The following is a 25,960-nucleotide window of genomic DNA, read 5'->3' on the forward strand; positions in this document are numbered from 1 at the left end:
GCCAATGTAAACATTTAATATAGCCAGGGGAGCTACATCATAGCACGAACAGTGGGTTATACTGCAGCATTTCAGGCAAAATCCAGATGTTAAGTACATGTTTTTCACTCAGCTAAGTAATTCAGAAATAGTCTATGTACAACAAAAAAGGTGGTACACTTTTCTAACAAAATACCGATCAAAACATTTAAGAACCATTCTTCAGCTTTCAAATACTGAAGTGCTCTTGAGGGACTTCAGACCTGCTGGCTGCCTCAGCTTACTTTCCACAGATTAAACGCATGAAGTTCCAAAGGCCTTCAGTTTACTGACCAGCAATTAGCACCTACAATTTGCATATTCAAAATAGAGATCTAAGAGAGCAGGAAGACAAATTAGGCAAGTTTTCCTTTTTTTAAACAAACCAAAGGGAAGACAAGACATTTATTTTAACAAGACTAAGATTTAATTTTTAAAATTTGACATTTAATACAAATATGTCAGGATAACACAAATACACCTGAAATATGCCAGTGTCTGAACTTATTTAACATGCAAAAAATCAATTGGAACACATAAAAACCCCACCTATAAGCTGTAATTTTACATTTATACATCAGAAGTGTCCATTTTAAGAAGTTGAAATAATTAGTCAATAACATCTAAATACTGATTTATACTGCTAGAACATCTGTATACTCAAAGCAATAATTCTATATTTGCCCACAGTCTGTAATGACAATTCTTCCATTTACTAGCCCTTTAGGAGAACCAAAGGATTCAATCTTTTTCACAACATCCATTCCATCTTTCACAAACCCAAATACCACATGCTTGAAGTCCAAGTGTTCTGCTTTTTTAAGTGTTATGAAGAACTGAGAATTATTTGTATCCCTGCCCTTATTTGCCATTGACAACAATCCAGGACCAGTGTGTTTCACTTCAAAATTCTCGTCTTCAAATGCTGTTCCATAAATTGACCGTCCACCTGTTCCATCATGGTTAGTTATATCACCTCCCTTAAAAAAAAAAAAAAGAAAAAAAAGGGGGCATTAACTTAACAAGTCCCAAAACATACACCAACAGCACAATTATATCTCCTTTCAATAGTAAAGACTTTGCTTTGGAAGAACTCATTCTTAGTTTTCACATTTAGATATAAGGCTTCCCAGCTTCAGCAGCTTTGTTCATTTTAATGGAAGCCGTAGTGGGAAGTTTATCCCTTGTTTATTTTGAACACAGCATTTTATCTTCCTGCTCCACATGGGGACCACTCCTCTAGGCCTGTCTGTGCCCCCACCTGCTTCCTGCATCACTTGGCCCTGACAGCTGGGACTTGTGCTATCTCACTGAAGGCCTGTCCTTGCTTAGTCCCTGCAGGCACAGGATTGATCACCTGAAAAAGGTTAAGGTACCAGTAATTTCTTGCTTCTGTGCAGGCAGCAGCTTTTCCCATGTTACTGCTTGTTCAGGAGAGCAGCTACTGCTAGTGAGCAGCATATTTTGTCTTTCTGCAAGGCAGCAAGCTTCTGGCTCACAATTATAAAAGTGACAGTATGGGTTATCATATCTTTGAAGGAAAGACTTCTCTTTGAAAAGCTTCTCACTGTACCTGGAGAAAGTTTAGGCAAAGCAGAGCAAACTTAGAATATACTAATTTCATGTGATAAAAGCTCACTTTTTGTCAGGATATGCATGGTGCAGTTAACTGTTTTAAAAGCAAGCCTGCTCCTTATAGGATGTGGAACACCCTGAAACAAGCTTAAACACTAAATGAGCAATGCTGCTTTCCTTATCAGAAAGGCACAAACTTTTAAGGAAAGAGCCATAAAGGGCATACTTCAGACACAGGTGATACCTAATCAAGAGACTGGATTATGTTTTATTCTGGTGACAAACCATTCATATATTACTTGTAGAAGGTCACGCCTCGTCTTCAGGGATCTAGTGACATGCAAGAACATCAGTTTAGTGTGTGAGGAAGCTGTTTCATTCTGCCTGTTACAAGGCACTGAAACTCACTGAATCAATGAGAATTTTAGGGAAGGAAAGGTCTATCTGAGCTATGATCAATCTCCTAAGCCTTCACCATTTATGATGAACTTGCTAGTGCTACCTAACACATACAGAGATTTAAAAGCAACACTGCCTACATGGTGGGCTCAGATGCACTTCAGGCTGATGCTCCTGGTGAAAATTTGAGTATTTTAAGGAAGATGCCACTGCATGATAATGAAATCTAGAAGACTTCTTTTCGATGGGAACTTGTGCATCTAAAATACTTGGAATATCAGTTTTAAGTGCGCATTATCTGAAACACAAAGTGCACTTTAAAATATAAAGGAAGCCTGGAAAGTAAATGTTCTTAGCAGGTGAGCATACAGAATTTCTTCTCTGTAGAGAGAGAAGGCTGAATGGTACTTTGGGAAACCCTACTTTCCTTGGTGTTCCCGTTCAACAACAGGCCCCTTGCCCGTTGTAAGAGGAGATCTCCATCTCTGATTTCCTTTCCACACTAACACGGCAGCACTAGGTAACACTGAAGGATCAGGCAGCTGGCAGACACAGGTAAAAAGCATTTGGCTTAGGGCAGCCACATGCAGCTTGCATAATTTCTCATCTCCTTGTAGGTAAAGGGCAGATGAGAGTATCTTGCATACTGGATTCATGCTGCCAACAGGAACGTGCTATCCCGTAAAAGCGATTTTTGAAGTGCCATTGTTAGTCAAGACGCATCTCATTCTCTCAATGAAGAGTCTTCCTGTTATGCTTACCTGACACACAAAGTCAGTGACTATTCTGTGAAACCTGGAGTTCTTGAATCCAAATCCTTTCTCTCCTGTGCACAGGGCCCTGAAATTTTCAGCAGTTCGAGGGACAATATTTGAAAACAGCTCCATGGTTATGTGTCCTAAAGGTTCATCATCAGCAGAAACTTCAAAATACACAACAGGGTTGGTGTCCTTTGACAGTCCTGCTGCCAGAGATAAGTGTCCTTTCTGAAGTTCTGACAAGCTTAGCTGGCATTCTTCAAACCTCCTCTTGAAAGAATTAGCCATTTCTTGGCTTTTAAATCTGACTGCAAGTTGTTCTACTTTTACTTCACCATCTGAAAATAAATCCGAGAACAGATTTCTTTAGTTCTATTCACTATAGTCAGAAACAAATAGCTTTCATCTTATATAATTGCCAGGGAAAACCAAAGCCACAGAAACTCAAGATGACTTAGAAAAAAAAAAACACCACCTGAAAAACTCACCAGCATAATCTGTGGCTGTCCAAATTAAAGCATTGTTTGATGTATCAGAGGGCACTAAGTTCATTTCTTTGGTGATGACATGGTTTGCACAAACTTTAAGAACTTGGTCTCTTCTCATTAGGACTCTATAGTATTTCTTCTGTGTATGGAAGAGGATCTTTATCTCTCCAACACCACGCTCCTTCCACTGAGTAGCATCCCTGTCCCACCTGTAAAGTTTTGCCCTCTCTTTGAAGAGAATTTCTTCATCTTCTTCTCCAGATTTTACCTCCACCTAAAAAACAGCACAGTAAAGTACCTGTGATTTCCCAGACAGCTGCTGTCACCAACATAAATAAATAGTATTGCATACACTTATGATGATTCTGACATATTACAATGGAAAATTATTAAATGTGTTCCATTCTCCAACACCATATCCATCATACCCCAAAACAAGTAAAACATCTAGCCTTTTCAGAATTTAAGAGCCCAAGAAATTCCACTGTTTGAGATTAATTATAGCACTGCAGTACTACTTTGCCATGCTGCATATGGTTTTGGTGGGTGTTTGTTGGTTTTTGCTTTGAGTGTGGTTGGTTTGTTTGGTTTTGGTGGGGGGGGTTTGTGTGTATGTATTTGGTTTTTTCCTTTTAAAAAAAAACCCACTATCAAGTGTTCTGGCAAGTTTGCCTGCAAAGTTTCAGGTTTGCTGAATGATGTGCACACTGAGAAATGAAGATACAGTACTATTACCATTGCAGGTGTTGCCTTTTGAACATTGTTAAAGAACTTGATTATTTGCATTTGAACAGAATAAACACCAACTGAACATAAACTTAGGCCTGACAGCCGTATCTCCTCCTCACTTTATATACGCATATCACTGCCCTCTAACCTCCTTTAGTTAACACATCTGAAGATAATGGAACACTTGGGAGAACTGGAGGAACACATGACAAACAACTATTTGTGGAGGGAGAAAAGAGACTGGAGAAGCAGCAAGTAAGGGGAGAAAGTAATAGAATCCATAATATGACACACAGCTGAGCAAAGGTATACCACATTTTGAAGGTGATCAAAGATCTGTTAAGAACTACATCAGATTTGCTGTCCAAATTAAAGGACACTGCATACTATTTATTTGTGCTCCATTTGTCTTGATTAATAATTATACTAATCTGTAATTAAATGATTTTATTTATAGAAAAGCCAGACAATATGACTGTAACAACAGAAAAGTTTGAAATGGTTATTAGGCACAGTACAGCTACATGCCAAATCAAGACATGAAAAACTGTGTGAAGGCTCACTCAGCAAGTTATAAAGCTACCTTCAACGTTGAAGGTTCTCCTGCTTCTTGAAAAAAAATTTATTTTCAAACTAACAAAGTTTGTTCCCTTAGCCCTCAGGTGAGGTTAAGTGTACTACATCTTTATTGCTTAGTGATTCTAGAAATCTCTTGCCTAGCTTAGAGTAAAAATTTTAAGTTGGCATGACTTTCACAGAACTGAATCTACAAGTCACTGATACAGAGCCACAGCTGAATTGTATTACCACTAAGTTATTCAGTTCCCCCCTGGGTCTTCAACTGTGCTATAATGAATCAGCTTTAGTTTTTACAAGTTGTGTACAAATTTGCATACTGATCACCACTCAGACAAGGTACAATGAAATAAACGTTGAAGATTTTGACTTACGCACCAGACCCTTCCCCAGTGCTAAGCTGTACTAGGATTTAAAACAGCAGGCATTTCTACATAGTTAGGGCAAGAAATACAGAACAAGGCACACAACACGGAAGGCAAAGTTAGTCAAGCAAAGCATTTTTTAAAAAATTTCTGTGTTAGCAGACATGCTTATCTTAATGTTGTTTTATATTCCAGAAGTCACCTTACCTCTGGTAAAGACACAATTGGCTCAAAGTGGATATCATCGCTATGTACCACCTCATCATCACTACCACCTTCATCTTCATCTGCTTTACGGGCTGTCTCCCCAAACACAGCTGCTCCCGTATTCGCCCATTTGAAGTTTTTATCTACAATTAAGAGTTACATGTTAAACTTTGTGTAGTTCTTTTCCTCTTGCCAAAAACTTGCAAAAAACTTGTTAACTGATTGATCAGTAGAAATTTGGTGCACAAAAGGTATGTTGTATGAAGCAGAAGTCCAGCTGAGTGTCTGTCTCGGAGACTAGTTTAACTCACCTTTTGAGCCAAAAGCAAAGTCTCCAGAGCCTTTGGAAGCCAGATCTGCAAATGACAAGCCTGCAGTACTGCCGAAACCAAATGAGACGATTCTGTTTTCTATCAAATAAGAAGGAAAAGTCAAAGGTTTTTCTCTGCCCTTCTTAAAGCAAATGCATTTAATGTTATGTAGTCAAAAGCATAAACTGGAGAAGTCTCTACAGTATTTTTATCTTCCAATAAATTTAAAGTTTGCACAACACTTGTCATAATGACAGTCCTTTATTATGGTTTAAAAAAAGGGCTCAAGACTGTGTGAGACAGTTTCAGCACACTACTATTATGCAGATCTACAGAGGTCTAATAAGTATTCATATGGTATTTAACCATAAACTAATGAGAGAAAGTACATCATATGTAAATAGTTCAACAGACACTAGCATTGCTCTGTAGTAGTGCCATTTGAACACACCGGAATTTGACATATATAATTATTTTAATCCCCAGTCACATTTTTACTAGGTTGGAACTCATGCTTCTAATTCCATATTGGTACTACTTGTCTCCAAGGCAGCAACTATATGAGACAAACTAATCTACAGAAAAGCATACTTACATTCTGCCCCCCACCCCCCAAAACAGAATGCACCCCTGACCCTACCTTGTGTTGACTCTGGACAGTCCAAATCACTTTTTTTAGTTGACAAGTCTACAGGTTTGTCATCAGCTCCTGATAAAGTCTGTGATACATGCACAGTCTCCGTGGTGGAATCTGGTTCTTCACTGTTGGTAGCTGACTGGACAGATACTGTCACCTCACCAGTTGATGGAGTAGGTACTTCTTCCTTACTGGTACAGACTAAGTCAGCTGAACTGGTAACCTCATTCTCCTGGGACTAATAAAAAAGTAATAAGCAAATAAGCTAGAAGAGCCTAGTATTCAAACCACCTCCTCAGGAGATTAAGAACAGTCATTTTAGAAAAAAAGACCACCAAGAAAAATTGTTGTTGTAAGCTTTCTGAAGTTTTACATTACACTTAACACACAAGGACATTAACTTGACAAAAGACTGAAGTATCTTTGAAGTAGTATGCTTTCAAAAAAATACTATTACTTCCTGAAATCAATTAGTCCTTATATACATGTTAGGAGTGATTTTACCAGCCAAAGCATTTTATGCTTTACGAGAACAGCTGCACCTCCTTTCTCTTCCCAAGGAACTTAAGATCTAAGATTCCGTTTCAGTGTTGGCAAAGACTTGAGTCACAGCCACAAGAGTCAAGTAGTTTTTTCCCCACTGGATGTTTTAGGTCTCACAAGGTGAAAACTATGTAGTCTCACACACATATGAAGTAATTGTCCAAGTTTAATCACAAAAAGTTCAGTAAAGATTTAGTTCTTACTTTTGTTTCTTGAATTTTAACTTCTGTCTGAAAGTCTTCTGGACTGTCATCCTCAGTATCACTGCTGACACCACAGACAGATGTAGAAGGAACCTGCAGAGTTTCTGCTTTAACTTTCTCCTCAGGAGCTGGTTTCTTTTCCCAAGTAGTAGCACATTCTCTTTCATTAGTGAATTCACTTTTTCCTGCGATGCCTACTGCAAAGAACAAAAATTAATGGAAAACAGCTGGGAAGGCAGCTAAATACTGAAGTAATTTTTGGCACCTACATTATAAAATAACCTCATGATAGCCAGAGCAACCTGAAGTAAGACTTCAAGAGTTTTTCAAATAGCATTACTGTTTAAACAGTGGAAGTGATGACTAACTTACTTAATCCCACTCACGGTGACTAGACTTGGAAATTCATCATACATAGTTTTCTACTGTTATCAGGGAATTTACATGCAATGATGAAGAGTTCAATCTTGCAGCTGCTGCTACTAATAAATTCCTCCAACATTTGCTTGTATTTCAGATGGCTAAATATATACTACCCCTTGCTAGCACACATCCTCAAAAAAACCCCAAACTTCACTTCTAGAAGTATCTACCCAGATTTTCAGTTATGCAACATTATAGTCTAAGGCACAACCAAAGTAGACATAAATACAAGCAGCAAATTCAATCTTGGACACCTGTATTTTTAGTATAAAGATGATGAAATATTTTTTTTTTGTAGTTGAACAATATTAACTCATAAGTTTAACTTAAATTGACTATCTGCAGAAATAGCAAGTATCCACAGATGTTGACAATTTTCCTCTTGTATAGTTATCATGCCAAGCTGAATTCTTCATATTCAGAAGAGAAGGCTCAAGGTAGGACAACACTTTGATGTTCTTGTACATTTCAGGTGGCCTATAAACATTTCTCATTCAGATGCCACTTTACTGCTAACTAACAGTTCAACATACTGAGCTTAAAGCTGTATTTTGAGATGCAGCTTTTCTTCTCCCAGCATCAGTGCTTCTAAAAACTATCTCAGTGCCCATGTGTCCTTCAGATTCAGAGCTTATGTTTCGGTATATAAGAAGTTTTAAGACATACCTTTTACAGGTTCTTGCAGTTTCTTCTTCTCTTCTGAATCACTGGGATACAGTCTTCCATTAAGCTTCTTAACAGCTGTTTCATAGTCTTCATCTTAAATACAGGAAACAAGCGTTAAGCTCTCAGACATCCTCTAAGTACAGAGAAGTCTGCTAAGCCTTCCAACTCACAAGCCTAGCAAGCACACATAATTTTTGCTTATGTTTTAAGAGTTCCATAGGTCAGCAAGTAAGCTTTCACTTCTTATTTTGCATACATGTGCCTCTGTGTGCTACTGACACTTTTCTCAGCCTGGATTGTTACAGACGCATGGCACATGTTTTTAGAAAACATGTTTCTTACTGAGTGATGTTATTGAGTTCCACTAAACAGAATTAGGAAGGAATACTGAAAATCTTTTATATAAAAACTAGCAAGCTCAGATATTTGGGGCGGGGGGAACTTGTCTTCTCCCATTTTCTGTTGAATATAATGCTTCAGAACTTCCAGTTAACATATTTGCTGCTTAATAAATTAAGAGTAATTTAGTTGCACTGCAGTAAGTTTTAATACAAAATATGTCCAGTTTCAGTGTTAGGAATTTGCTTTAGAAGAAAAATAAGCCATTAGTCTAGCCTTTACAGAACCTGAGCATGTTCCTTTTTGAAAAAGACTGCCTTGTATTTGTCTCCAAAAATAGTTACAGAAGTAAGCCTCTTGCTCAAATGAGACTAGGCTCAAACATCCGATTGTTTAGTCTTACCTAACCAACTGCATTGGTAATATGAGTGTGAACACCCAAAAGACAGCGGTACAAATTTGCTTTAGTCATTCCTGGGCCTCCACTATAATATTGTCTTGAAGAACTGAGTGTACATCTTTAGCCATAAGGAAGATGGCAGGATTATTTCCCATCAGTCCAAACAAAAATACTCAAGTGTCTAATGGTTCTGACAGTATTCACAGAATATCTCAAATTGGAAGGGACCCATAAGGATCACCGAGTCCAGATCCCTGTTCCTCGCAGACTATCTAAAACTGAACCATATGAGGAAGAGCATCGTCCAGATGCTCCTTGAACTCTGACAGGCTTGGTGCTGTGACCGCTGCCCTGGGGAGCCCATTCCAGTGACCAACCACCCTCTCTGTGAGGAACCATTTCCTAATGTCCAGTCTGAACTTGCCCTGACACAGCTTCATTCCATTTCCTCCTGATCACTGATCACCAGGGAGAGGAGATCAGCACCCCTCCTCTGCTGCCCACCTTGAGGAACTTGTAGACCGCAATAAGGTCACCCCTCAGCCTCCTCTTCTCCAAGCTGAACAAACCAAGTGACCTCAGCTACCCCTTGTAAGTCTGGCCATCAAGGTCTTTCACCATCTTGGTCACTCTCCTCTGGATACACTCTAATAGTCTGATGTCCTTCTTATATTCAGATGCCCAAAACGGCACACAGTGCTTGAGATGAGGCCGCACCAGTGCAGTGTATTACACCCTTTCCCCACAAAAAGGCACCACAAAGATCAACTTTGGCACTCCTTACCATCATCTTCGTCACTCACATATCCGGGCTTATTCTTGTAACAGAAGAAGGTTGAAGGTAGCTTGAGAAAACCAGCAAGAGCTCTCTGTTCAGGGGTAGGTGTTAACTCGTAAACTATTACAACTTCATCAGATGGAAGATCATCTTCTGCCACTGTTGTCTTCTCAGCTTTTTAGAGAAATTGAACAAACCATTAAAACAGAATAATTTCAGAACAGGGAATAACAGTAACCCCACACTGCTGTTATTACAGAACTGAATTAAGTCTAAGGCAGTTCGAAATACATTTGGAGCCTACATATTTTCTGTTGATCCACAGGAAACAAATCAAAGTTACAGGATGCTAGGACAGAGCATCCTGTTAAAACTTAAGGAATTCTAACCTGCATGCCCAACTACATCCTGTTCTATTGCCTTTGAATTCGAGCATCGGAACAGAAACAAACCTGCATCTTTATATTGTTACAAGGACTATTTAACTAAGCCTTCATGTCAAACAAAATACAACTATGGAGAAGAGGTATATAGGTGTTATCTAGAGAGAGAGGCAAACTTCAGGCCTGAAAAAAAGAAAAAGTGAAGTTGTCTACAGCAACATGTCCTACTGCATTGCTTAAAAGTGCTTTAAGTTCTCCAAAATTTTAAACAGCAACCGAATAGAACTTATTTCAGATTACCTACGGGAAATCTGATCTTTTTATTAGCTAATCTCAATTTAGCATAATAGCTGTTGCTGAAACTTTTATTGTTACAGAAGTAAAGTAATTTTTAGTTCCACCTTGTTGAACAACAAAAAATATTGCTTTCAGTCTATTTAACTAGCTTTTCCAGCAAGGACAAATACCACTATCAGTTTTATTACATAGCATTTTCTCCCCTCTCCTTCAACATTAAGTTGTCCATTCCACTTGCACTGGTTTTTCAATACATAATCAAAGGTCAAAGCTGAAAGCACAGCCTAGAGCAAACTGTATTGTTTGGTTGGGGCTTTGTTTGGGTTGGGTTTTAGTGTTCATTTTGAGAGGGTAAGTTTGGGGGTAAAGGTGTGAGAAAAAGTTTTTAACTATTAATAAGAACTACCCCATAAGCACATCAGTGTCCATGCACTGGCTGTTTCCAAGAACAATTTGATTGCTTTAGTAAGTCAACCTATTTGTTAACATTCTCTAGGTTTGAGTTAAACTAGTCAGCAGAATTTGAAGGGTGCTCTCAAAAGCTCAGTGTCCTTTTCATTAGAAAATATTTGATAAGTTTGTGGCACAATGTAGTCAATGGGAACCTAAATCTTCAGCTGGGAACCAGACCACTACCCAGTTCCTGAGGAACGCTGATTCTCCTGCTCATGCAGTTTGATATTCATCACTACAAGCGGAGACAAGGACAGAAGTGTAATGTTTATAGACATGTCCCTTGATCTTCTGACACAACTAACACACTAAAATATATTGCTTTTTAAAAGTAGTTTTCCGACTAGTATCTTTCAGTAGATTAATAGCAATATAAAGAATAATAGAGTAAAAGCAAAATCCAAAGTACTAGTTCAAATTTAAGTTTTTTTTCCCAAGTGTTCCCTCCCCAACCTTTGTTCTAATGGACTCTCCCTTTGATTACAAATTAATCATTTCAAGCATTTATATACCAGTGTAGCTCAAACCCATTACCAGCATAGTCTTGCAGACTAATTGGGTTTGCTCACTTTTTTTAGATCTCAATAGCTCTTCTGAGCCTGTATAAAGTAAATGTAGGATAAAATTCTTGAACAGAAAATTTCTAAGTTCATATCATGACAACAGGCTATAGATGTTTTCATATATTTTCTCAGAATCTTATGCAAAAAACTCACTACCCTAGCTAATTTAAGAATTAGAAGTACATCTAGTATCATGTTATGAAGATATGCAGGTATCCTGCATATTAGCATGTGTTTTATTCTCTCAGATTAGTTAAGCAAGTGTCTCGGACTGATTAAGTTTGCACCAACTTCCCCACAGAGGTTTAAGTGTGGAGTATTTAGTCTTAAAGCCATTAAAAATTACAGCAAAAGAACATTTCCTTAGGATTAGAGAAATTTCAAAAATGCATCTTCAACAACAAAGAATTTCTTCCGAAGTCAATCAGGTAGATGGTAAAAGCATGAGCTTCCTTTAATCTGAGCAGTATAAAGCTAGCTAGAAGACCCTGGCAACAGATGATATAATCCATCATACTCAACAGGCAGCATTCCCGAAGAATTATCATGCTGTCTCTTTCAGTAGCCTTTGTACAAAGTAGCTGAATAAGAGAAATACATTAAAAAGTCACTTCAGAAAAATTCACAGGTAAAGTTCTCCATGAAGCTAATCTATCAAACACTGGGATAAGATTCTAGTGTTCCAAACACCCACACAAAGTGACAAAAGGGTTCAACGACAAAGATTAAGATTATAACATGTATTTGCCCTCAGAACACTAAGACTGAGCAAGATGTTCATTGGTTCAGTTAAGTCAGTTTCTTCTCACCCTCCCCACAAGAAAGTTAACTTTCCTGATTAAAAAAATGCTGCAAACAGCTTAAATATAACTTCACAGGCAGCCATGAAAGCAAAGAGCCATGCATACGTACAACATATTCTTCAAAGGCTGTTGGTTTTGCAATAATAGAACTTTATACTCGGGGAGGGGAGGGGGGGGGGGGCGGCGGTGGTGGGGAAATCCACACAAAACATTGTTAGTATATGGAAGGAACAAATTAAAGAACAATACCATGCACAACAGTTCTTTTCACTGGTATATTGTATTTTTGCTTTTTAACTGACATTAAGACCAGGTAGGCCTAAATATCTAGCTAGTCATCATACTGGTATTTTTTTCTCATGCATAGATCAGTGAATATCTTCCGGATATAAGAGAAAAGCACCAGAGTTTAAACCTTAATGCATGTAACTGATATAGTAACATGCAATTGACAGAACTTTGATTCAAACTTGTAAAGCACTAAAAAAAAAAAAAAAAAGCCCATCACCTGACCCGAGAAAAAGTACTTTTGCATTGAGCTGCAGAACTACTGTGAAGTTAAATTTCTTTTGAACGTTGCTTTAGCACAACTCAGAAACCACTCCCCAAAATATTTTCCCCATGAGAAAGCCTCAGATTATGGTTGCATTGGGTAGGCTTGAAAACCTAATTTTGAAAGAACTTCTCAAAGTCATTTAAGTCAGAGCTCAAAACAAAGCCACTGAAGATAATTATCAACTGTAAATAAATCACTAAGTACATAATCATATCCTAGTTATCAGAAAAAACAGTAGTGAAGAACAGTCTGAAGTACCAGAAAGGCATATTTTGTTTGTTTTCTTTTTTAACTACACACACACACATCCACCCTCACACATCCGCAATATAAAAACAGGATCAATTTGAGGTAGCAAAAGTCCTTGCACGTATGCATTGGCGCAGAATGCTTGATCACTCCACATTATGGACATTGAATGATCAAAATAAAACCGAATTGTTAATAAAACTCCATGCACAGGGATGCCTAAAAACACAGAATAGTTGACTTCAGATCATATACAGAAGTTCAGTGTTTAAATATGAACAGCTTCTCTAGAAATACAATTTTGGGAAAATGGTGCTTGGAATGACATTTTGAGATTTTTTTAAACGATGTAAGACACGTTTTGTAAACGATGTAGTTATGTTAAAAGACTGTCTTGTGCAGACTAGAATAAAAATTTGCTTTTTAAAAGTAAGATGCTGTTGAACTGCGTAAGTTGAGTATGCTTACAGCAAGCATACTTGCAAGAAGCACTGCTAGTAACATCTTATAATGACACATAATCAAACTGTAAGCTGTACCAGTTTTGGTTATAGGTTCTGAATGTAAACAAATCAGTTACTCTGCAAAAGTTTTCTGACCAGCCAAGGTGGACTTCATATTATACATGAAGTATATGTATATAGGCAGTAGCTAAGGAGTTGGCTTTCTCATTTCTGCATGCTCCTTGTTTTTAAAAAGTGCAATAGTTAACATATTGATAATCGGGAAACTGAATTAAACATTTCCAACAGAGAGGCTAAATATATCAGGTTTTACTGGATAACCTGTCTTGAGATCTTCAAGCATATTTCATTGAGGTGGAAGACTTCAGGCACTAAGAGATGTATTCTCCGAAAATAACAGGAAAATTTAATTTCTTTAGAAAAGGGCAGTTTCAGAGATCCAGTGTGCATGTTCAGCAAAACTGTGATGGAGAAGTGCAAGGCAGATAGCCTCCAAAAATAAGGCAAACAGAAGCCAAAAGCTTAAACAGCGCCATCCATTGTGCTAGCTCATATTAACATACTAAGGGCTACAGACATTCTCCACCAGGACAAATACAGCAGTCAAACACACAATTTTAAGTACTCTTCTTCAGCATGCATGTTAATTATAAGGATTACTGAGCCAACTGCTTTGCCGCAGTTGGGTTACTGTCCATGCCCGCTAAAGTGTTTTTATCACACATTCAGTGCAGTATGTAAATACCTTTACTATCAGGTTGCAAGGAAGATGTGCTTGTCCAAAAGGCCATTGGATTAGATTTAAAAAGGCTAAAATTAAATCCTAAAAAAATAAATTGTTTGGATATAAGTGTTTACCTGGAATTTTAAAAGGGTAAAACAGACTTATCTATGATCTGGAAGCATTCTGTAGTCGTATTTCACAGTAGGAAATTTCATCTGTTAATCCTACACAAGCATATCCAACCCGTGTGAAGACTGCATCTTCCACCACATCACTTTACTACAGCTAATAAACGGACAGTGTATCTTCATAATTCTAAGACTAGTGTGTAAATTAAAAACTATCATCTGATTAAACAGTCTTGCACTGATGGGAAGCAGCACACGAAGCCTTCAAAGAGAAGTACTCCACCATTAAAATGCTAGTAAATCCCATTCTTCTCAGAGACACTTCAGTATATTATAGTGGTCACAACCACAACTTCTGCAAGCATGTCTTTTTCAGACAGTGTCAGAAACTCTGTAACTGAGGATGTAATCACATGATCTCTTTTCAGGCTAAGGAAAGAGGCTAACATCTTGTGTTATTATGAAATTACAGAGCAATCATTAAGACTTTAAACAAGTATATAGAGAGCAGTTTTAAAATACCCATCTCTTCAATCATGGGGATAATTCAAATTTTAGCTGAAGCACACATTTGCTGTTCTCACACATTACCACTCAGAGCAAAAGGCCCAGGTACACACACTACCAATTCAACTACTTAAGTTTAAAAAAAAAAAGTGAATCCCCAGCTCCTTTAAGTACTTAAGCCTGAGATTCAGGTACAGCACTTCACAGAGTTATAGCTCCTACCTGAAATCCCCTCTCTCACTAATCAACAAAACTCCATCCTGCATCACACACTTTCATTTTTCTATGAAAATAATTATGACTTAAAATTGACTCCTTTAGTTGAAACTCTTGAGAACTTGTGAAGACATAGGTACCCGCATTAGAATAGAATGAAACTACACATTATCAAGACAACAAAGAGTAACGAATAGCATAGAAATAACTGCTTAATAAGTTGCTTAGTTGAATGAAGTACTAGTTCAATTGAGACTCACCTTTTTCCAGAATTCTAAATGAGAAGTTGGAGGGTCCATCTTGTGCTGAAGTAGGCAAGTTGTCTACCTTGCTGTCTGGAGGCTTCTGAGGAGTACTAGAGCTTTTTGGTGGTTGAGAGACTTCCAGTTCTTTCTGAGCTGTGTTCTGAGACACTGGAATGTGGTCTTCACTCTTTCTTGGAGGATTAAAGCTGAAGCCAAAGAGAGAACCAGTGGCTGAAGTATTTCCAAACGTGAAAGTCTTTGACTTTTCATTACTGAAAATGCTCTTGACAGATTCAGATCCAAATACAAACTTTGGAGGAGAAACCACTGTTTTTGTTGGTGTTTCAGAAGTGTTTGACACCTCTGTAACCTCTACAGTTACATCAGAAGTATTGTCACCATGGCTAAGGTCAGTTCTTTCTCTGGTAGTTTCTTCCAGTACAGCTACAGCGTTTTTACCACACGGAGATTCCTTTGGTGTATTAGCACGAGAAGAAAGAGGTGTTATCAATGTCTCTCTCTCTTGGGCATGCTTTGCTTCATCAAAAATTTGCTTAAATGAGTCTGCAACATCTTGCAGCTTGAATCGCACAGCTAGAAGTTCTACTTTCCTTTCTCCATCTGCAAAGTCACATGCAGTCCATACCCATGCTCTGTCAGATCCTTTCATTTGTTGCATATTCATGTCTGGTGTTATTCTATGATTGGCACAGAGTTTTAGTACCTGGTCCCTTCTCATTACTATACGTACTTGTTTGTTGTCGTAGTTCTGTAATATCTTGATGTCCCCAATACCTCTCTCTTTCCACTGATTAGCATCTTTGTCATATCTGTAGAGCTTAGCTCTGTGACTGAAGACAACTTGCTCATTTTCCTCACCACTGGTCACTTCCACGAGATCAGGCAGAGGTACCACAGGTTCAAAGTACTGCCCATCTCTCTCCTCTTCCTGAGTAACATCAGAATCTTCATCTGTGCCTACCGATGTTCTACTCTGGTTCTGTTTGGCAGGAGATTTGGATGGGCTCAAGGCAGATTTAAAGCTGAAACTAAAACCTGTGGTAGACTCTCCAAATCTAAACAGATTTTTCCTTACAGGGCTACTTGCAAGAGGTGATGCATACACAGAACTACTTACACTATCATCCAATGCTTCTTCACGCAAATCATAGTTATCCCACTCCAGAGTAGGCCCAGTACTTTCAGCATGTGGCTTTATAACCAGATCAGAAGTACTGCTGGCACAAACAGAGTTTCCATTTTCCTCCTCTGACAGTTTAGTTTTGTCATCTGTCAGAAACGTTTTGAGATCTTTTAAGTCACACTTCATTTCTTCTGCTTTCTGTATAAGTTGAGCTGTCCTACCTGTATCAACAAGTTTATGGGGTGTCTGCAATGGTATATCTAGTAGTAGTCTCTGACATTCTTCAAACTTCTGTTTGAACTCCTCAGCCTGCTCTGGCGTCTTGAATTTTGCTGCCAGATGTTCCAACTTAGCATCACCATCAGAGTAGTCATTGGCCATCCACATCCATGCTTTGTCTGAGCCAGACAGCTGTTTCAAGTTCATTGTTGTTGTTATCCAGTGATTTGCACACACCTTCAGTACCTGCTCACGCCGCATTAATATTCTTACTTTGCCATTAACTTCATTTTTAAGAATCTTCAGGTTACCCACCCCACGTTCTTTCCACTGGCTTGTTTCTGGATCAAACCTGAACAGCTTTACTCTTTGGGAGTATAATACTTTCTCATCTTCCTCTCCTGTAAATGGTTCTACTTTTTCAGGCATCTGAACTATAGGTTCAAAATGGATATCATCACTGTCCTCTGTCTTATACACATCATCATCCTTCTCACCAAGGTCAGCAGATGTATTTGATTTGTTATCTGTTTTAGAATCCTGTGAAGAAAACAGTTTTTCACCTGCACCTGAAAAGCCTTTGAAGTTAGGGTCTTTTTTGCCAAACTGAAAGCCTTCCCCAGGAGTACTTTTTGCAAGCTCGGCAAAAGTAAAAGTGCTGCTGTTTTGCCCAAAAACAAAGTCGCCTTTCTCCTTGTTTGCCGATTCTTGAAACTGGAATGTAATTCCGCTATCTGAAGGCGGTTCCTTTTTGTCTTTTTCATCAGTGCTTTTTAAGAAGCCAGTTGTACACTCTTTGGATGGCTCATCTTTCTTAGTGGTATTTTTACTAGGCTCCTGTATCCCAAATTTAAATCCATCTGCAGGCACTGGCATTGAAAAGCTAAATCCTTCCTTTGCAGACTTAGCTTCAGTATCAGAAGGAACCTGAAATGTAAATGATGGTGTCTTGCCTTGCTCACCATGACCAAACTTAAAGCCCTTTTCTAAGAAATCACACTTGAAGCCTGTTCCCAACTGTCCTCCAGCAGGTTCAGATAACTTACTTTTCAAGCCAAAAGTAGGAGTTGATGAAGCATCACCAGCAGGCTTACCAGATGGATTTGGTGTTTGGCAGGCTGCACAGGCTGGTGAAGAACCTTCATTCCTCACAAGACAAGTACTACAATCCCACTGCCCTTCCTTTTTAGCAAAAAGCCCTTCAAAACCATTTTTCTGTGGCTTACTTGCATCAGCAACGGAACCAAACCTGGGAGCAGGGGATGCCTGAACATTAGGTATAGGCACATTTGGTTGACTTTGAGAGTTAGGATTCTGACAAGAACGACAGTTCACATCTTTTGCTTCATTTTGGACTAGGCATACAGAGCAGTCCCACTGACCTTCTTTTTTAGAAAATGCAGTTCCCAAGTCATTTTGAGTAGCCTTTGGAGCAATTGCTTGGCCAAATTTAGAAGAAGTTTGTTGACCAGACACTGCTGTATTAGTTTTGTTTGGATTCTGGCATGCAACACAGTTGGAGGCAGTGGGTTCGTTTCTTACTAAACAGACACTGCAATCCCATTGACCTTCCTTTTTAGCAAAAGCAGATCCAAATTTGTCCTGCACAGTACTACCACTGGCTTTGAAACTTCCAGCAGAGTCATTTAATGGGGTGCCATGTGTTTCCCACATACGTGGATTTGGACTTTGACATGACACACAATTCTTTGCAGCTGCTTCATTTAGAACTAAACATACTTTACACTCCCATTGATCCTTCTTCACGAGATGCTGCCCAAACCCACCAGAAGAATAGGTTTGTGGGGCTTCCTTTCCAAATGAAAAAGTGGTAGGACCAGATGCAGTTGATGTAGCTGTAAGACTGCCTTTGCTATCAGATTCAGTGCTCACCCCTTCTTTTGGGAACTGAAAGCCAAAGTTCAGGGTCCCAGAAATGGATCTGCTAGGCTCCTTGATGTCCTGATTTGTTGTTTCTCTTGCAGTCCCACTACTCTGAGTCACAGATGTGTCAACATTTGATCCCAAGGTTTTTAAAATATTCTGTGACTCCTCAAACTTACTTTTGAAAAGCATTGCTTCCTCAGGCGTTTTAAATCTAATTGCAAGCTGTTCTGGTTTTGGCAACTCATCTGCATAATCTAAAGCATGCCATACAAAAGACTTATCTGATCCAGCATTGGGAGTTAATTTCATATCAGTATTTATGTAGTGATTTGCACAGATTTTCAGCACTTGGTCCCGTCTCATTAGAAGACGAAATTTGCCAGACACTTTATGTTTCAGTATTTTCACATTTCCAATACCCCTTTCTTTCCATTCTTTAGATTCTGCATCAAAACGAAAGAGCTTGGCTCTGTTGCAGAAGAATTCTTCTTCATCTTCCTCACCTGTCTTTACTTCAATCTTGTCAGGGAGTGGCACCACAGGATCAAAATGAGGACCATCATCGTCCTCGTCTCCACCATGGGTGCTTCCTCCCTCTGTTTCATGACTTCTATTGGCCAAATCCGAATTTGAAGTCATAAATACAAGCTTGCTTGGTTCTTGGACACTAAACATATCGCTCTTCTCAAAACCCAGGTTTTTGTGTGCATTTTGTCCCATGCTTTCTCTAATAGAGATGCCTGGAATATGTTTATTGCCAAAATTGAAGATATTTCTTTGACTATTTGTGTGATCATTAACTGGTTTTTGTTCAATATGTCTATCATCCTGTAAAGGTCTATCAGATGTCAGAAGACCCAAGAGGCTTTCACCGCTATTAAAAGCTGCATTAGCAGGCTGTGTTGTAGCTTGAAGAGAAGAAAAGGTAAAGTCTCCATCATTAGACTTGAAGTTAGTGTTGAATTTAAAAGTTGTTGGTTGACTCGACTGTGCTGGTGTTGGCAGAGATGTTTTTGATCCTTCTGCTGTTCCCGGCTGTCCAAATTTAGATTTTGGAAACTCTATCACTTTTGATTCTGCAGGCTTTAAAGCTGGTGGCGCAACTGAAGGCTTTGTGAAATAGCCTGGTTCAGGCAATGGTGGATTTGTGCTTGCCTGTGGAACACCGTAATTGTAATAATCATCACCCCCACGAGGGGAAATGAGTCCAGTAGCAGGAGAATCAAAACGCAGAGGTGTGCCATATATTTCTTGGGAAAACATACAAGCAGAAGTGTTTTGCAGAGGTGGTGTATGCATCGGTTGTTGATAAGCATATATATGTTGCTGAGGTGTAAGTCGGTTCATGCCATAGACAGGAGCCTAAAGAAAAAAGCAGAAAACAATTGCTTTGCTTATTATGGTAACAGAGGACAAAGTCTTACTGTGCTGAAGCACACATAACATGTACTCTCAAAAGCAGGGCATATTTTCATACGAGTTTAAGTCTAAACTAATTTTAACTTAGTTTAAACTGATTAGTTTAAATCTTAAAAGGGCATCTGAATATAAGCATTGAAAAAGAGGCACAAGATAAGTGGATTGTTTTTTTATGAAAAAAGCCTTGAAAACCCCATTCTCTTTTGCCATACTACTTGGAGGGGGTAGGGGGAAGAATAAATTAAGTGCTGTCACACATACCCTGTAGGGTACATGTACTAACATATTACACATACTTTGCTGACTTTTCCTCCCAAACTCCACATCCCCCAAATTAGGCAGAAAGATAAGTTATCAGTTTATCACGAGAAGTCCACATTTACCAAATACTATATAAGGAACTGCAATGGCATCCAAATACATATAGAACCAAAATCAGTCATTTTCACTAGATCATTGGAAGTAGCTTAAGTAGATAGATTTGTTCTCACCTTCGTTGGTGTTACATTGGTTGCGGCAGTTCTGAGAAGATACTGAGAGTTATAGGCAGGGGATTGGCTGTAGTAAACAGATGGGCCAGTGGTAGAAACTAAAAAGGAACAACAGGACAACAGTTTATACTTCATTTTTTGTTGTTGTTTTGAATAGACTTTCCCCAGCAATCAGTTTTTAATTGTAATTCATTAAAACACTTCTGCATTATCTTCAAAAGTCTTACTTTTAGTTAAGCATTCAGATAAAAATTCAGCAGCAACTTACCTGTTAATGGAGCCTCATGAAGATTTTGTGCTCTCTGATAGCCCTCTGACATCGTATCTGTTCCATAGCTTTCAGCAGGCCACCGATGAGACGATGCATTTGAGTTGGAATTATTAAGTTTCATTTCTTGCATTTCATTCTGTCAAGACAGTGAGCCAATCAGGAGTATATACTACATAGGTATTTGTAGAAGAAAACATAAGGAACAATCCCTACCCTTTTGCTATTTAAAAGCATGTTCAAGCTTGGGGAAAAAAAAAATTAAGTCAAGAGGTACCCGCTGGAATCATTCAAGATCTGCCCATGCAGTACAAAGTACTAAAATTGTGCTCTAGAGCCAGAAGTAAAACAAAACCAGAGCCAAGTGGATGAGAACCAAGCTGATGAAAGCAGAACTCTTTCTGTATACAGCCCTTAGACAAGTTGCCTCTAGACCACTGCCGAAATCCCAAGTAAGAGTTTTTAAGCAAAAAGATTTAGTCTTGCTCTCAATTTAGGCAGATGTTTGTAAAAGATAATTCCACTGATTGAAGTAGTAGTCTAGGAACTATAAGTTAGCCCATGCTATTTTCACAAAATCCTTACCATAGCTACAAGGCCAACTGTTCTTCACTGAATATGGTGACAAAATTGTTTACCTTTAAAGCTTCCACTTGCTGACAGATCATCTGAAGTATAGATCTGTGATCTTCTGCCCACTGAGGAGGAGTTTTAGGAGAAAACTAGAAAAAAAAAGTTAATCAAATCTAGTGAATTTTTCTTCAAACATAACAATTCCCTGAAATAATAGCTGGCTAATATACCTTGTAGCTCTTAGTTGGTGAAAGAGAGAACTTAGTTGGTGATGGAGTGGAATGTTTCATCTCTGAATCTACAGCTCGTGACAGACCATTTCTGAAGGCAGGACTTCCCTCTTCACCATTCTCACCAAGTTCCTGGATCACTGTATCTAGCATTTCCCTCACAGTTTCAATAGACACCGGCAGCTAGAAAGTTATTTGAAACATGAGTCATGATTGCAATTCTCCCTCAGAACAAGACAGACTACATTCAGAATTCTGGCTGAACAATTCACAAGGCTTTCATTACACAAATACTGTTTTTTCAGCAACATTCCAAATCTGTAAAGATTCACGTAAGAAAATAATTCACACAATCATTAGTTATATTTTTTTTTAACTATCAACCTCTATAAAAAGATAGTGGCAAAAGTTATTTTTTTTACATTAAAGCTTTCATCCACAGGGTAGTCTGAATACTCCATCATCTGGTAGGTTACAGAAGTTACCCAGGGTTTATCAATCCACTGGTGTTAAGCAGGTTATTTGTCTTGAGTGGAGAAGTTTAACTTGCCTTAATACAAAGCCTGGTCTAAAAAAAGCTAACAAATGCAAATGTTTTCGTTTTGAAACAATAACCAAAGCCACTGCATCTCTTGTTCCAAGTTTTTAAAGCAAGAATTACTTACTTTCTCAGTTACTGACATATCTGAGGAGCTTTCCTCAATGATTTTCATTAAATAATGCTTGCTTTTAAGAAGATAGGTTTTGTGTTCTTCTTGTTCTTCTGGCAGCATGGCATCATTTTCAATTTCTTCAGCCTTTCTTTGGAAGATCTAAAGAAAAGGAAGCAGATTAATTAAGAGCAGTCAGACGGCAACTGAAAAAAGCAAAGCATTTTGGGGTGATGCAATTTATAAACTTACCATGGCAAGATTCCAGTATGAAACCACATTCTTAATAGCTTCAAATGCTAATAAAGCATCATCAGTTTTGCCATCAACTGCATCCAACATTGCAAATGCTATACGTGCCTCTTCTTCATACGCTGCAACCTGAAACACCTACAAAGAAAGTGAAAGACAACTCGTTCCTAACAATGGAATTAGATGATTATTTGTTTTCCTATAATACAGGGGAAATACTTTTTAAAGAAAGTTGGTACTAAGGATGTTCAGTGCCTTCCAATCATATACACAGTTTTAAAGGTAAGAATGAAGTTGCAAGGAGAGATTTTTTTCCCTCCTTTATCAGATAATGATAAAATTTGGTAGCATCAGTAACAGTTTTATAGTAATAACATGAGTTGCGCAATGCAGATAAAAATCCCACAACTATGTAAGTTTCTGACATAGACCCTCTCTTACTTCAGCCTTGGCTTAATCAATCTGTACCTGAATGTCTACACTATGGAAGTGTTTGAAGAGAGGATCAATAGGTTCAGGAATACTCCTCTTCTTTTTGATAGTTTCCAGCATAGGCAAAACTTTCTTCCAGTAATAGACACTTCGTCCAATGTATTCCTTCTGGTCATAGAAAGAGTTAAGGCTAATGCCCTGGTGAAGAAAATGGAATAGAAGCACTTGTTATTTCAAAAAATTCAAGTCAAAATGCTGTTCATGCATATCCTTCTCCTGTTTCCTTGAAAAGTTCCAAGAGTGCTTCTCTGACACTTGAGATAAACCTCAGAGGGGTTATCTCAAGAGCTATGTAGAGCAACATACATGTAGAAAATAACACTACAGATTAAGACACAAGTACATTATAGGGTGACTAAAGCAAATAATTTGCCTGACTGCTGTGGTTTAAACCCAGCCAGCAACTAAGCACCACGCAGCTGCTCGGTCACTCCCCCCTCCACCAGTGAGATGGAGGAGAAAATTGGGAAAAGAAGTAGAACTCATGGGTTGAGATAAGAACGGTTTAATAGAACAGAAAAGAAGAAACCTATAATGATAATAACACTAATAAAATGGCAATAGTAATAATAAAAGGATCAGAATGTACAAATGATGCGCAGGGCAATTGCTCACCACCCCGCTGATCGACGCCTAGTTAGTCCCCAAGCAGCAATTCCCCCACCCACGCTCCCCCCGGTATATACACTAGATGGGACGTCACATGGTATGGAATACCCCACTGGCCACTTCAGGTCCACCGCCCTGGCTGTGTCCTGCGCCAACTTCTTGTGCACTTCCAGCTTTCTTGCTGGCTGGGCATGAGAAGCTGAAAAATCCCTGACTTGAGACTAAACATTACTTAGCAAGAACTGAAAACATCAGTGTGTTATCAATATTCTTCTCATACTGAACTCAAAACATAGCACTGTACCAGCTACTAGGAAGACAATCAACTCTATTCCAGCTGAAACCAGGACACTGACAAAATAAACAGCAGTTCTCAATAACACATTCTCATCTGATTTTTTTTTTCCCCTCCCCTCTCTGTTTATAGTATGGAAAATAAGAGAGAAAAACACCTCAGCTTCTACATATTTAAAAATAATCTCAGCTTACTGTTTTTTGCAGGCTTTTTGCCCAGTGTATAATTAAGGCAGGTTGAAGGCCATGCTTCTCCAGTGTTCGCAGAGTACTTATTCCATGCTGCACAATAAGCCTCAGTTTTGCCGCTGTTCCTGGTCTGAATATCAGAAGAAACATTGCTTGATTAGTGTTCTCCATTTTTCATCTGTTCACATGTCATTTGCTTGATGAATATAGCCCACAGTTTTAGTCCTACCCTGCCTCTAGTTCAGAAATGCATTGTTAGAAATGAAAAAATCCGTTTTTAGAAATCTTTCAAGTGTATCAAGTCCCTACTACAAAGCGTCAGTGTCCAAAATACATCAAAAAAAGAAATTTAACTTTACAAGAATATATTGGGACCAATCCAAGCTGCTGTAGCAGGAGCAGCCTAAAGGCTTGATCAAACATTTCCAAACTGAAAAAGCCTTACGTTGTTTTTCTCTGAATAAGAGTACGAACGGCATCCCACCAGGATCTTTGCTTTTCGGTATAGAGCTGTTTGCACACTGGCAATGGTAAGAATTGAGGCTGATGCGCACCGTAGTGAGAATTAAACTTCTCTTGCAATTGTAAGTTGCTAGTGAATACCACCCCAAGTAGGAATACCTGTTTTTGTAAAAATAAATAAGAGGTATTAAATACCAAAAAGCTTGAATTACAGTACTTTTAAGAACTTGGGAAGTTTACTTACTTCAAGGTCCAATAGGCAAATGGATTCAGGAGCATCTGTCTCAAGTCTCGATGTTTCCTGGGGCAAGTGAAAAAGCTGTTTTAACCATTTGCGGATTGGGGGTAAGACTGACATAGAGTTCCACTGCAAGCCAAGCCACACGAGGTGCTGGAGACTGCCACTGTGCATTCGAACAGCACCTATGCAAAAACAAAGTTGGATGCAGATGTCAACTTCCTACAAGTCAGCAAAACCTGAATCTGAACAAAGCTGGGTTTCACATTTCACTCTGTCAGAGCAGCCAAAGATACTTTGCAAACCAATGAGCATCAAGATTCCCACTTTCACTTATGAAAGATTACAAACTTCAAATTAGCCAAATATATCAAGTAGACAGTTGCGCTCATCTGAGTGCTCAAGCCATCAACTCCTTAAGCTTCTGAGGGGGTAACTCTCAGATTTCCTTTCACTTCCATCCTCACCACATTCAGTCCAACAGGCAACTTATTTTTAGCAATCCTATTAACTTCTCCAAAATCTTTAAGGAATGATTCAAGTAAGACTTTATTGCAAAGTCAAGAAGTGCAAGTTTTGCCTAGGACAGGAGGGCAACTTTTGACAGCTATTCCAGGTATTTGTCTTCTGTTGCAATATGAAGTATTGGTAGAAGAGCTTCTGCTACAGAAAGTTGTGTTGAGTTTCAGAAAGTAACACCTCTTACCAATATCATATTTATTAAGTTCCACTTGCACTGGTGCTTGTGTATTGACATTTCCAATATCATCTGTGCCAATAAAAGATCTCTCTTTAGAAGCTCCACTCTCAAACAGGCTATCAAACAATGTAAACAAACCACTCTTGTTTGCAAATGATTCCACAATCTCTTTAAAGAAATCTTGCTTGCCATGGCTTAAGTTCAGCAGCATATGACCTAAAAAACAAAAATATCACTTCAAATAAAGCAGTGAACATAAGGAAAATAATATTTGATACACTGTTCTTGCTACCAGAGGCTAGGCGGAAATCGGGATTTCCCCTTATGAAACCTACAGACTGTTAAGTTTTGTTCTCCCTGTAATTAGGTCAGTGTTTCAGCACATAGGCTTTCCAAGCTTTTAGTGACAACAATCCCAAGGCATTTGTAAATCCAGCTCTTTGGGAAAACAAAGCCATCTTCTTATCATTACTATTCAGGTCGCATTGCAACTGTCCTTAAAATAAGTAGCTGTAATACAAGTAGAAGTCTGTCTTATCAAAATCCATTCTGAAACAACTGAATCTGATGTCTAGTGGGTGCGTTTGTTTTATCTAGGCACTGCAAGAGTTTGTAGACTGAAAAACTGCCTATACTTAGCAGCAGAAAGAGCAAAGCTGATGAACAAGTTAAGAGGATAGAAATGACAGGGCAACAGTAATATTTTCTTTTCTTCTTGGGGCTAACAATACTTGCAAAATAGTATCAGCAGACAGAAGCCATGTCCAATAGATTAAGAGACTGTAAAAGTTAAGTCCTATCTTAGTGTGCTGGAGAGGCAAAATGGAAGGGAAAAAACCC

The 25,960-nt window shown here is 38.6% G+C and overlaps 1 protein-coding gene across 3 annotated transcripts in view; it reads right to left on the bottom strand.

The window, feature by feature from the left end:
• Positions 1-422: 422 nt before the first annotated feature.
• Positions 423-25,960, bottom strand: part of RGPD4 (RANBP2 like and GRIP domain containing 4) — a 34,186-nt gene continuing 8,648 nt past the window's right edge. Inside the window, exons 9-29 of one of the 3 annotated variants that reach the window (XM_049834114.1) lie at positions 25,127-25,336; positions 24,427-24,605; positions 24,166-24,341; positions 23,727-23,850; positions 22,605-22,766; positions 22,137-22,274; positions 21,900-22,046; positions 21,235-21,417; positions 21,070-21,153; positions 20,432-20,570; positions 20,164-20,261; positions 15,019-19,615; positions 9,422-9,589; positions 7,899-7,991; positions 6,810-7,003; positions 6,067-6,301; positions 5,427-5,525; positions 5,116-5,258; positions 3,239-3,512; positions 2,754-3,088; positions 423-998 (exon numbers count right to left, since the gene is read on the bottom strand). In XM_049834114.1, coding sequence (XP_049690071.1) covers positions 693-998; positions 2,754-3,088; positions 3,239-3,512; positions 5,116-5,258; positions 5,427-5,525; positions 6,067-6,301; positions 6,810-7,003; positions 7,899-7,991; positions 9,422-9,589; positions 15,019-19,615; positions 20,164-20,261; positions 20,432-20,570; positions 21,070-21,153; positions 21,235-21,417; positions 21,900-22,046; positions 22,137-22,274; positions 22,605-22,766; positions 23,727-23,850; positions 24,166-24,341; positions 24,427-24,605; positions 25,127-25,336 — 8,084 coding nt within the window. In that variant the 3' untranslated portion in view covers positions 423-692. Of the gene's footprint in view, positions 999-2,753; positions 3,089-3,238; positions 3,513-5,115; positions 5,259-5,426; positions 5,526-6,066; positions 6,302-6,809; positions 7,007-7,898; positions 7,992-9,421; positions 9,590-15,018; positions 19,616-20,163; positions 20,262-20,431; positions 20,571-21,069; positions 21,154-21,234; positions 21,418-21,899; positions 22,047-22,136; positions 22,275-22,604; positions 22,767-23,726; positions 23,851-24,165; positions 24,342-24,426; positions 24,606-25,126; positions 25,337-25,960 lie in introns of all 3 variants that reach the window. The other 2 variants (XM_049834113.1, XM_049834115.1) reach the window with 2 other exon arrangements.

The sequence above is a fragment of the Accipiter gentilis genome, chromosome 31 (assembly GCF_929443795.1).
Source record: "Accipiter gentilis chromosome 31, bAccGen1.1, whole genome shotgun sequence".
NCBI lineage: Eukaryota > Metazoa > Chordata > Aves > Accipitriformes > Accipitridae > Astur > Astur gentilis.